This window comes from Apium graveolens, chromosome 3 (genome assembly GCF_009905375.1).
Source record: "Apium graveolens cultivar Ventura chromosome 3, ASM990537v1, whole genome shotgun sequence".
In the NCBI taxonomy this organism is placed as follows: Eukaryota; Viridiplantae; Streptophyta; class Magnoliopsida; order Apiales; family Apiaceae; genus Apium; species Apium graveolens.
This window is the reverse complement of record NC_133649.1, coordinates 5,423,307-5,436,715: the sequence shown is the minus strand read 5'-3', so window position 1 is coordinate 5,436,715 and position 13,409 is coordinate 5,423,307. Positions and strand designations below refer to the sequence as shown.

Here is a 13,409-nt window from a genome sequence, read left to right as displayed (position 1 = left end):
TTTATAAACACACAACAATTTTGCACCGTTGTCTGAAAGATAGATTTTTCGTAGTCTATTCAGCATTTTTCAATACTTGTTAAAATCAATAAGGCACAACTGGTATTCTATATTAACCATTGTTGGAACTTTTTTAAACAACAGTTTTTTTATTTTTATTTTAAAATATGTGCACAAATCTTTAGAAAATTAATCTCATTATTTAAAATAAACCAATTTTAAAATAAAATGGTATTATGGTAATCCAATTGTTATTTCACAATTGAAATTAAATCAACAATACAAAGGTTCTCTAAAAGAATTACAACTATAATTTAAAAAATTTATTTCTAAACATGCTTATTAATGTACACAATAAATAGTTTGCATAGGTATTTAGTCTATTTTTCCAAACAAGCAAGGGAATGATCATTCCAATTAGCACACCAAGTCTTAGTTCTTGTTCTTGCCCACCAAGTTCTTGTTCCAAGTATCATATATACATGAAGGTTTTCTGCATCAAGAATTAAATGTGAGAAGAATATATAGAACATCAAGAACAGTTAAAAAGAAGGCAGAAAAAAATAAAATTAAAGAGTAAAACCTATAATTAACAATATTATGCCTTCACCCAATTTGTAGATACAGCCAGTAGCATTACAGAGATAATAAACATCAACCACTACAAGCAATATCATGGCCAGGAGGGTATCTAATATACAAATTTATAATAAATATAGAAACATTCACTTAATAAAAGAATATTAATTTTTGATATTTTTAATATATGGCTAACCCTAAGAGTTTGTGTGTTCTTGTGTATAATTAATTATTTTCAACTAAAAGAGAGGCTGAGAAATATGAAAAATCTCGGGAAAAATGTTCCGTTATTTCGCTGTTACCGAAAAAATTATCAAAAACGTTGAGATAATGTTCATTTTGGAACATGTTTTCCCGTCATGAAAAGGGGAAGTCATTTTCCACAAATTTATCACTTTTCTTGAACGAATTTTGCTCTCTTGAAAAATATTTAATTTCCAAAAGACCAAACAAACACAGGAAAATATTGAAGTTTTCTTTCTGAAAGTCAAACAAACACAGAAAAAACATTTTGCGGACAAGTATTTTCCGAAAACAAATGGAGCCTAAGACTACCTAAATTTTAATAGATGAGCGTCACCCTTGTCATATGATCCAGGTAAGGCAAATGCAGTATTTGTGCTAAAAACATAATTTTCTGTCATAACTTCCCTTCAATGGAACTCTGTAGGCATAAAATAAGATGCAAAAATTACTTTTTACTAGAAATGTAAACTGGGGGAAAACTTACTGGACTTTGTAATAGTTAAAATAACGATCCAATCCAACGACAACGGCCCCGACCTGTACAGCATAAAGAATTAGTTTGAGCAGGGAAGCAGTGGGAGTATATAACTTTTTAAATAAGCTAGAACTATTTTTAACATGTAATGAGGAACATGTAATTCATTTTTATTTGAGGCAATTAGTAAATTCCAGATAAACTTATAGTAGCAGCATGTATTCAAAGCAATAACTAACATTCTCATCATGCTCCATATAAAACCCAGGCTTAAGCTCGATCTTTTTCCCACCATCATCCTGTAAAAGAGAACCCTGGAGGCTATAAGAGTTGCAATGTGATTCCCTAAAACAAATATATTCTTAGTATTCTCATATAATCTGATAGTATTCTCTTATAATCTGATATCAAATATGATGGGGAGTTTAGTGGTTACCTGAATATTTAACCATAATCCCGGTGGCTTCAACTGCCCAGCCAAATTCAATTGCCCAGCCAAATCTCCAACAGTAACTACTTGAAAAGAGCTGGAATCAAACTCATGTGGCCGAAAGGGAACTCCCTGGCTTACTGTCCAAGTTTACAAGGAAGATTGTTACCATCCAGAAAAATCATTGTCATCATTTTAATAAAGACTATTGGCAACTCTTTTTTTCCCATGATTAAGTCTTATGAAATCTCCAACAAGACTAATTAAAAAATTGACTTACATGATATATTGCTGAGAGCACTCAGGGTGAAATCCACTGAAAACCATCCTGTTGTACTGACACCATTCACAATGTATGATTTCTTGCTGTTGTTGAAAACATTTGAGATGTCAGAATCACTGTCAAGAGTAAGTTCCCGAAAACAGATCCCCACTCCATCGCTTGTGAGTTGCACGTCACACCACAGAATCATATTGGGCAAACCTTTCAACAATGCCCACTTGTACGCGATCATACTGGAATCAGGAAATATCCCAGAAAAGCCACCACGTGCGATGGCTACAGGGGCATCTCCTGTCAAAGAATTATAAATCTAAATTGACAGGCACAGGGCAACTTGTACTACCAAAAGAAGGGTAGAAATAGTACCACTGAAAGTTTTCCACACAGTGCTAGTGTTAGCAGCATGAGTAATAAGCATGTACAAGCAAAGAAGCAGTGGGAGTTGCAATGTAAAAGAGAACCCTGGAGGCTATAAGAGTTGCAATGTGATTCCCTAAACATTCACTAAAACAAAAACAAAATTCCCTAAAAACACAAATCCAATTCACCTGATTAGTACATAAACATGATCCCATATATATTGGCATTAAAAAATTAAAGGGGGACGAAACATACTTGACATCCCTGAGCCAGAGACTATCGATAATCTTAGTAACAAAATCTTCATTCTCTCTATCCTTCATAAAATCGTGAAAAACATCATCATTTTCAACTTCAGCTACTGAGATGGTGATTTTGTTGGAAAGAGAGGAAGTAACAAAACGAGGAAGGGGGTGGTCAGATAAGTGGTGGAACAACAACTACTCATATTCATTCCCCCGAATGCCTTTCTCTTTGATTTTAATTCAATTATTAATCTGCAAGTTGGGAATAGAAGCTGTTCCCATGGAGTAAATTAAGCACAACAATCATAGAACCTAACCTTGCAAATGATAAACAACTTATATGCAATTCATATGCAATTTTGTTAAAGAGAAACAAGATTGGGTGAGGGAGATGGTTAAGGGAGATGGAAGAGTAGAGACAAGCACGAGAAGAAGAGGAGAAGAGGAGAAGAAGAGGGGTCAGATCTAAGAAAGGGGAAGGGGAGAAGTAGGGGGAAATGAAAATTAGAAGGAAGTGGGAAATCAAAATTAAAGGGGGAAACCAAAAATTGTGTGAAAATGAAAAAAATCATAAAATATTTTTTTATTTATATATTATAATTAAATACTTATTTGTATTTTACTTTATATTAATAGAATAATTTTTATTTTAAATAATTTCACATAATTTTTTATACAAAATTATTTGAAACAAATTTGAAAATTTTAAATTATTTTTCTACATAACAAAAATTAATATATATATTAACATTTTGCAAGATGACCCTAAAAGCATTTTTTAAGAAATTAATTAATTAATCAAGAAATAGTCTTATTTTTTTGAGTTGCACTTCTATTCGATTTTCAACAAAAAATCATACAAGATAAATTTAAAATTTTATGAATAATTCTTTTTATGATTACAATCAATATATCTCAATACAGTATTTCCTCACATAAAAGATTATTTTGAATTTTTTAATAATTTTTTCGTATGATTAAAATCAATATATCTTCGTATCTGTATGGTTGGATCATTGAAAAAATGAATTAATAATCCTGACGTGCAAGATGGATTTCAAATTTTTTAATAATTTTTTTTAATGAATAAAATTGATATATCTTAACATCCGTATGGTTGGATCGTCAAAAAAATCATTTTAAAAATTAATCTAGTAAATCGGGAACCAGTCTCGTTGTTGGGAGGGGTACTTTTACCGGAATTTTCTAATCCTGACATGCAAGATGGATTTCAAATTTTTTAATAATTTTTTCTAATGAATAAAATTGATATATCTTAACATCCGTACGGTTGGATCGTCTAAAAAATCATTTTAAAAATTAATCTTGTAAATTGGGAACGAGTCTTCTTGTCGGGAGGGGTACTTTTACCGGATTTTCTAATCCTCACATGCAAGATGGATTTAAAATTTTTTAATAATTTTTTCTTATGACTAAAATTGATATATCTCAACATCCGTACAGTTGGATCGTCGAAAAAATCATTTGAAAAATTTATTTCGTTAATCGGCAACGAATTTTGTTTTTGGGAGTTGTACTTTTACCTCATTTTCCTTAAAAACTCAAACAAGATTAATTTTAAAATTTTTTATTATTTTTTTACATGGTTAAAATCAATATATTTTAACATCCGTACGGTTGGATCGTCCAAAAAATCATTTAAAAAAATATGTTGTTAATCAGCATTGAATCTTGTTTCATGGAGTTGTACCTTTACCTCATTTTTCTTATAAAGTCAAGCAAGATAAATTTTGAAATTTTTTATTATTTTTTTACATGGATAAAATCAATATATTTTAACATCCGTACGGTTGGATCGTCCAAAAAATCATTCAAAAAATTTATTTTGTTAATCGGCATCGAATCTTATTTTAGGGAGTAGTACTCTTACCTCATTTTCCTTAAAAACACAAACAAGATAAATTTTAAATTTTTTTATTATTTTTTTATATGGCTAAAATCAATATATGTTAACATCCGTACGGTTTGATCGTCGAAAAAATCATTTCAAAAAATCATTTCGTTAATCGGCAACGAATCTTGTTTTAGGGAGTTGTACTTTTACCTCATTTTCCTTTAGAGCTCAAGGAAGATAAATTTTGAAATTTTTTATTATTTTTTTACATGGCTAAAATTAATATATTTTAACATCCGTACGGTTGGATCGTCCAAAAAATCATTCAAAAAATTTATTTCGTTAATCGGCATCGAATCTTGTTTTAGGGAGTAGTACTTTTACCTCATTTTCCTTAAAAACATAAACATGATAAATTTTAAATTTTTTTATTATTTTTTTACATGGCTAAAATCAATACATGTTAATATCCGTACGGTTTGATCGTCGAAAAAATCATTTCAAAAAATTATTTCGTTAATCGGCAACGAATCTTGTTTTAGGGAGTTGTACTTTTACCTCATTTTCCTTTAAAACTCAAGGAAGATAAATTTTGAAATTTTTTATTATTTTTTTACATGGCTAAAATAAATATATTTTAACATCCGTATGGTTGGATCGTCCAAAAAATATTTTGAAAAAATATGTCCTTGATCAGCAATGAATCTTATTTCACGGAGTTGTACTTTTACCTTATTTTTCTTATAAAGCCAAGCAAGATAAATTTTAAAAAATTTTATAATTTTTTTATATGGCTAAAATTAATATATTTTAACATCCGTACGGTTGGATCGTCCAAAAAATTATTTCAAAAATTATTTCGTTAATCAGCAACGAATCTTGTTTTAGGGAGTTGTACTTTTACCTCATTTTCCTTAAAAACTCAAGCAAGATAAATTTTATTTTTATTTTATTTTTTTACGTGGCTAAAATCAATATATGTTAAGACTCGTACGGTTGGATCGCCCAAAAAATCATTTGAAAAATTTATTTCGTTAATCGGCAACGAATCTTGTTTTAGGAAGTTGTACTTTTACCTCATTTTCCTTATAAAGTCAAGCAAGTTAAATTTTGAAATTTATTATTATTTTTTTACATGGCTAAAATCAATATATATTAACATCCGTAAGGTTTGATCGTCTAAAAAATCATTTGAAAAGATTATTTCGCTAATTATCAATCAATCTGAATTTTAGATTTTAGACAACGGTTTCTGCAAAATACCGTTGTGTGATAAATTCTCACAATCGACGGTTCTCATTCTTCCAACTAAGCAATCCAAGTAAAATCAATCAACGACTCTCATTTCGCCAACTCAGCGATCCAAGTGAAATATTTTCCACCAATCAGGTGGTGCCATGATTCTTGTAAACAGACGACAGTTATTCTGTCAAAATTGTAAAACCGTTGTATGATGCTTCTCTGTTGACTCCTTTATACAACAGACTCCGTAAACCGTTGTTTATATGTATATTTTGTAACAACTGTTTTTTCAAATTAGTCCAAAACCATTGTCTGAGTTTATAATAGGTTAGCTTATTAACAACGGTTTTGGACTGTTATGTTAAAGATCTATGACAACAGTGCAATTTAAGAACTGTTGTCTACCTCGATAAGAGGATGCCACAGAGACAAGTCTTTCGAAAAACTGCTATAACCGCTGTTCTACATGTTGTCTAACAACAGTTATTCGCGGAAAAAAAATTCCCCGTCGTCTCCTAATTTGGGGCAACGGTTTTTTGGTCGACCGTTGTTTCATAGGTGTTGTGTGATTGCAAATTTCTTGTAGTGTAAATTGTTGTTTCAATCCCTTTCTGACTAAACTAGTTGAGTAAATATTAATGATTCCGGCGACGACAATTTTTGCTTTGCTTTTAGTTGATTTCATGATTGCTTTTGTGATATTAGTATTGGCCCCGCAGGGGAATTCATTTTTCGCTATTTGCAACCATCCGAGTAACTTATTTTGCAACTAAATTTAATTTTCAACAAATTTTTTCAAATTTGCATTTTTGGTTGCATACATGGTTACGAGCAGTTGCAGATATGGTTACAAATGCAACCTCCGTATTTTTGCAAATATTTTTTGAAAGGTAGTGTTTTTGTAATTTATTTTAAAAACTAATAGTATTTTTATAAAAAAGTTTATAAAATTTAGGTATTTATGAGAAAAGCCCAAATTTAAATTATATCATTTAACTAACTTAGTTTATTAAGTCATAACACAACACCATATATGGCCTATTGTACTAGTAAAAAAAATGTTGCTAACAGCAAAAAATGTGGTGATAAGTAAAAAAATGCCTATGGTCACACTTTTTTGAAAAATCAGTTCATCACCAATGTGGGCGTCATGTTAGGGGTCTATGACTAAAATTTTGATTTTCAGATTACATTGTCTTAAGTGTGACTATAGAGAGGGTCTATGCTAACACTTTCCTATATATAGTAACATCTATAATATTGTAATAATCACACGACTATAGTTTTTTGTTACATCAAATTTGTGTTATCAACACGCTTTTTGTTAATAACTCTCTTTTCATTGGTTACACTATTCATATGTGATGATACTTTTATACACATTATATACCTTTACTAACAGTTTTATAAGCTCTACCAACACTTTTTAAAGTTTTACTAACACATATTTTTTGAATATTTACAGTATTGCCTACACTTTAAAGGGGTATCCTAAAACAGTTACATAATTTGAAAATACTATTGAACAGTATATCATTAGAAAATACCATTTCCCATTACATAATTTGTCAATGTTCACAATCATCCACGATCACAATCCGAAATCGTAAAGAATTTAAAATATTTTTTTTAAATAATTTAATTAATTAAGTCATAATCATTTAATTTTATATATAGAAGAGTTATTTATTTAATTTGATTTGATCGATGAGAAGACTATTAAATCAAAACAACATTAGAAATGGTTGTGCATTTCATAATCACACTAAAATAAAAAGTTCATAACATCACTAATAAAACTAAGTTGGAGGTTAATGTTAAGGAACCAATCACTCAAAAATCTCAAAGTCTTAAAAAATTGACCTTTTCAGATCTTCTATTAGTATTCTAACACTCACTCTCATCTCGTTTATGAGTTATGGGTCGAATAGTGGATCATGTGCACATATTTTTGGGAATTAATTTGCCTTTCGTGTCATGATAAATTATGAGAATATCGAGGGTGGCTTAAAGTCGAACCGAATCGACTCCTTTCCTTACCCAAAAGCCATTTCTTGGTCGAAGAGCGGATCACAAGCACCCATCTTTGAGGCATAAATTTGTCATCCGTGTCGGTAATAAAATATATGAATGTTGGGGGTAGAAGTGAGTCGAACCAAATTTCTCCCGCTAGCCTAAGCTCTAATATTATGTTAGGAGCCAACTAGTCTAAGAGCTCAAGGTGTTAGATGAATGGTTTCTCCAGAATTTTATATTACTATTCAATAGCAATGATGATGGCCAAAGGACCAAAACTCCCTTAATTAACAGGTATCAACACTAAGACTTTTCAAATTTAAATTTGGTCCAATTAAATTTGAAGCAAACAGATTGAAAAAAATCAAAATCTTTTTACGAGTGCACTGATATAACGACAGCAGACTATTACAAGTGCCCTAAAATAGCAATCATCATTTAATAGATTTCCAAGAATAGTTAGCATCATTTAATCATTTTTGAAAAATAGTTTATGTGCTTCATCTTCAATGAATCTCGATTTTACACTTGAATTAATTAAATTGTTATATATGGGTTAAAATTTTCATGTATTTAACTTTTGAAAATAAGCTGATAATCTAATGTTCACTTATTTGTGAAAATGAATATGCTTATTATTTGATTTTATATTACATATTAGAGTCAATGGACATGAGTTTTCATGTGAAAGGTATGAAAACTCTAAAACTCACATTTTAACATATTTTTTACGTAATCTATCTTTGAAAATTTTCTTATAGATAAAAACAAAATACCGATATTATTTAACAATTATTTTTATTTTCTAAGTGTAAGTAAAATCAAGTATACATATTACAAAACAATACCATTTTTTTATAAAATTTTAATAAAAACGGTATCTTCTACATTCAAGAATGAAGTTGTGTAAATCTTACAAATGATATATGTGTTTGGGGGTGAATATGAATATGGCTAGCTTTTATATTTATTTTTATTTTTAACATTATGCAAAGTTATTATAAATGGAAAAGTTAAATATAAAGATTTTGAAGAAAATTATGGATTAAAATCCAAAAATAAAGACAAACATCAATTAAGAAAGGGCAAAGAGCAATAAATATATCTTGCTATAGACTCTAAAAATGTGCATACAGTAGGTGGATGAACCAAAAACTCAAATATTATCTACCTAAATAATCCTAAATCTAGAGATGAAGATCTAAATCAAGATCCTCCTCTTCTTCTTCATCTGCAAGAACACCCGCTGCATCAGGTGGCCCACCAAAGTTATATAATATAGGGCGTCTAGCAGCGGGGGGACAAGCCATTGGAAGAGAAGGCATACGGGCTGCTGGAGGAGTAGTTGGTACCAACTGAGGTGGAAGAGAAGATGTCAATGGGGCTGATGGAAAAAGAGCCAGAATAGGTGGGTGAGAAGGAGAGACGGGTAGACCGAGAGGGATCCATTGGTACTGGGAAAAATTGGTACTGGGAAAAAGGCAAAATAGGGGGTTGAGGAGGAGACACCGAGATTGTGGGATATGAAGAACAACCTGCAACTTGATATATATATATATATATATATATATATATATATATATATATATATATATAACTGTATGTGTATTGCGTTAAACCTGAGAAAACAGATATGCAGAAACTGAACTAACTTTTTATTGACTGCAATGCTCTACTAAATAATACAAAACGAGACTCAAACATTAACCACGTTCCCTACAAACCAGGTACTAGAAACTGACTCCTACTAAAACTCTGCACTACTAACTTATTCAAATGCAGGCTCCTAAAACTACTCTCACGACCAGACTTGGTCAATACATACATGTAACCAAAGTAAACTAGTTATTTAAATAAACTAAACATAATAAATATAAACTTAGTTTAGATTAATTCCAACAAACTCCCCCATAATCTAAACTAGTTTATTTCAGACAAATTTTTGACACCCAGGAGACTCCGCATCTTCTCAAACTTAACGATAGGCAATGCTTTAGTGAGCGTATCAGCTCGTTGTTCCTGCGTTTTCACATACTCCAGTTTAATGTCTCCGCGTTCCACACAATATTTGATAAAATGATAACGTATGTCAATGTGTTTCGATCGACCGTGAAACACTGGATTTTTGGCTAGGTTTATAGCTGATTTATTATCGACATACAATAGCACTGGACCTGGGTCTTTACCTGCAACTGCTGCCAACAAGTTCTTCAGCCATATACCCTGACAGGCAGCCACCGTGGCTGCCATGAACTCCGCTTCACAGGAGGATAGAGCCACGCATTTCTGCTTCTGAGAGACCCATGTAATGACACTTTCATTTAGATAGAAAATAACCCCCCATGTGCTTCTTCTGTCGTCAATGTGTCTTGCCAAATCACTGTCCGAGTTCCCTGTGAGTTCATTGTTGCCGCTGTTCTTGCTGTACATCAAGCCATAATTAGTTGTACCCTTTATATAACGTAATACTCGTTTAACAGCGTTGAGATGCAGAACCGTGGGTCATTCCATATAACGACTCACTATACCAACCGGAAAAGCTATATCCGGCCTGGTATGAACTAAGTATCGAAGACCGCCCACCAAATTCTTATACTCTGTTGAGTCAACAGCCTTTCCATGAGGATCTTTTGTAAGCACCAATTTTGGGTCCATCAGATACTTTGTTGGGTTACATCCTGCCATACCAGCCTTCTCAAGAATCTTATTCGCATATGCAGATTGTTTGAACTCCACGAAGCCTTCCCCATGTGTCACCTGAATTCCCAGATAGTAAGACAACAAACCAAGATCACTCATCTCGAAATGTTGCTCCATTTGTTGCTTGAATTTCTTTACGCCTGCTGTGCTCGTTCCTGTTATTAGATGATCATCAACCTAAACAGCAACGACCAGGCTTTCATTTCCTTCCCGCCTCGTATACACGGCATGCTTGTAAGGGCATCTAGTCAGACCCATCCCTTCAAGGCACTTATTCAGTTTTGAATACCAAGCCCTTGGGGCCTGTCGAAGACCATACAAGGCTTTGCTCAATTTATAAACTAAGTGCTCCTGACCTTTCTTTATAAATCCTTTTGGCTGTGAGACATACACTGCTTCACTTAGTTCACCGTTCAAAAAAGCCGACCTTACGTCTAAATGGTGGATTTCCCATCCATTTTTAGCAGCCAGTGCGAGAAGGAGCCTGACCGTTTCAAGTCGTGTCACCAGGGCAAAAATCTCATCAAAGTCAACGCCCCGCTCTTGCACATAACCTTTTGCGACGACTCGAGCTTTATACTTCACTATTTTCCCACCAGTGTCTCGCTTAGCCTTGAATATCCATTTTAGGTCAATCGTCTTTTGTCCATCAAGCAGCTTAGTGAGGGTCCAGGTCTGATTTCTTTCAATAGCTTCTATCTCTCTTTCCATTGCTTCTCTCCATTCCATTTTCTTTGTTGCTTGGCTGTTGTTGATAGGTTCATCCACACCCATCATTAATAATTCATCTGACAGCTCCACTTCCTCTGTTTCATCGTATAGTTCACTCAATAATCGTAGTTTTCGTGGTTGGCTGCTTTCTGAAGTCTGATTTTCACTACCCATCGAGGATGTTATAGACTGCGGAGTGTTTTGATCAGAACTAGTGTTGTGATCTGAACTTGTTGCCTCTATTGAATTTATACTCCCACCTCCAGTGTACCGTGACTGCATTGGAGTGTTATACTCTGCACCGAATTCTGTACCGCCCGTCTCGCCAAGTGCTTTGTCAAATAGAGTATAATTCCCATGATAAGCTGTTGTATAATTTTCTACCTGGTTCCATGACCATCTCGCCTTCTCATCGAATACGACATCTCGGCTTATTAAAATTTGCTTGGTCAAAGGATCATATAATCTATATCCTTTTGTGCCAGCCTCTCTACCAAGATTAATTACAGTCCGACTTCGATCATCCAACTTTCTTGTAAGGATAGAAGGAACTTTCATATATGCAATACACCCAAAGATTTTTACGTGCCCAAAGTTTGGCTTCTCACCTGTCAACACCTCATGAGGAGTCTGTGTAGAGAGTGCTCGTGTGGATAATCGATTCAGAATGTATACGGAGTGCCTGACTGCCTCTCCCCATAAGAAAGCCGGTAAATCCATAGATTTCAGAAAACTTCGTGTCATTGCTACCACCGTACGGTTGCGCCTTTCGACTACGCCATTCTGTTGAGGCGTATACGGGGTAGTATATTGTCTGTGGATACCGTTTTCTTCACAGTACGAGTTGAAACTCCGAGAACAAAATTCGCCACCGCGGTCTGTGCGCAATGCCTTTATCTTGTCTGACCCATTCTCTACCAGAGCTCGAAATCTTTTGAAAGCGTCAAAAGCTTCACCCTTTTCCCTGAGCATATAGACCCACATATATCTAGTATAATCATCAACGAGGAGAAGAAAGTACCTGTTTCCACTTGGTGTTTCGGGTGTCATTGGACCACAAAGATCGCCATGGATCAGCTCGAGAATTTTGTTTGCTCTGTATTGTGACTGTGCGGGGAATGGTTTCCTGACCTGTTTATCCATCAAACAACCCGAACAATGTTCTTTTGGAGCAGTTATAATCGGTAGACCCTCCACCATCTCATTCTTAGACATGAAGCTCAAAGCATGAAAATTAACATGCCCCAGACGCTTGTGCCACAGCCAAGAAGTCTCCTCTGCCTTGGTTAACAAACAAGTAGATTCATGATTTTCAAGTTCAATTTTATACAATCTATTTCCTGATCTCTTGACCCTCACAAGAAGTCTTCCCCGTTCATCATATATCCAGAGCCAATCCCCATTAAGCACTACTTTATTTCCATCCTCAGCAAGTTGTCCAAGACTTATAATATTATTACGGAGATTCGGGATGTAATATACCTCACGAAAAATCTTTTCTTCTCCGTTCTTGCATTTAAATGCCATTGTCCCTTTACCCTTTATGTCAACCGTAGACCCGTCTCCGAAACGAACCTTCCCTGTCACTTTCTCATCCAACTCACTAAATTTGAATCTTTGCCCGATCATGTGATTACTTGCGCCGTTATCCAGGTACCAAATGTTTGACACTCTTTTGCCATTTTCACCGTCTACAATCAAACCTGGGATTACATTCCTTTCGTTCAGAAACAATTTTTGTTGCCCGCATTCTGCCATTAACAGCGCTGGTTCATCATCAGTGGTCTGTAACATGTTGACCTCCGCATGTTGGTCCCTCTCTCGTTTGGGCTTTCGACACTCGGCCGCATAGTGACCATAGGCAAGACAGTTGAAACATCTAATTTTGCTCCTATCTCGCCCCGTACGAACACCTTCCTTTCCACGATAGTCACCTCCATTTTGACATCCCTTTGAGTTAGACCTTTTGAGCCACTCATCTCTGGTTAACAACAATTGACCACTCTCTTGTTTTTCTCTCTTAACCCACTCATTCTCTGTGAGTAATAATTGTCCACCGACAGGTTCTTCCTGACCCTTGAGTCGTTCTTCATGGGCCTTTAAAGACCTGACTGCCTCCTCTACCGACATTTTCTCGAGATCACCAAACTGTTCAATTGTGGAAGCTATCTGCAAAAATTTTGTTGGTACTGCCCTTAATAATTTTTTCACAACGTAGCTTTCTTCCACACTTTCACCCAAAGCTCGGATGTTTGCAACTAACCCAT

At 34.0% G+C, this 13,409-nt stretch overlaps 1 protein-coding gene across 3 annotated transcripts; it reads right to left on the bottom strand.

Moving 5' to 3' along the window:
• Positions 1 to 308: 308 nt before the first annotated feature.
• LOC141711507 (glycerophosphodiester phosphodiesterase GDPDL3-like) lies at positions 309 to 3,127 on the bottom strand. 3 transcript variants are annotated; one of them, XM_074513983.1, is made up of 7 exons: positions 2,629 to 3,127; positions 2,380 to 2,538; positions 2,011 to 2,289; positions 1,737 to 1,870; positions 1,540 to 1,599; positions 1,310 to 1,362; positions 309 to 493 (listed from the first exon to the last, which is right to left on the bottom strand). In XM_074513983.1, the coding sequence occupies exons 2-7, from the start codon at positions 2,429 to 2,431 to the stop codon at positions 433 to 435; spliced, it is 639 nt and encodes a 212-aa protein (XP_074370084.1). In that variant the 5' UTR covers positions 2,432 to 2,538; positions 2,629 to 3,127; the 3' UTR covers positions 309 to 432. The 3 variants fall into 3 exon arrangements, with proteins under 3 accessions (XP_074370084.1, XP_074370082.1, XP_074370083.1); XM_074513981.1 differs by having other exon boundaries at positions 2,011 to 2,304; positions 2,629 to 3,126; XM_074513982.1 differs by having other exon boundaries at positions 2,011 to 2,301; positions 2,629 to 3,126.
• Positions 3,128 to 13,409: the final 10,282 nt, after the last annotated feature.

Bases quoted from the DNA above. Each gene is read 5' to 3' on its own strand.
- LOC141711507 (XM_074513981.1), bottom strand. From the start codon at position 2,431: ATGCTTATTACTCATGCTGCTAACACTAGCACTGTGTGGAAAACTTTC. The intron at 1,871-2,010 runs GTAAGTCAATTT...AAACTTGGACAG, and splicing joins TGCTCTCAGCAATATATCAT to TAAGCCAGGGAGTTCCCTTT. The intron at 494-1,309 runs GTAAGTTTTCCC...TTCTTGATGCAG, and splicing joins TTTAACTATTACAAAGTCCA to AAAACCTTCATGTATATATG.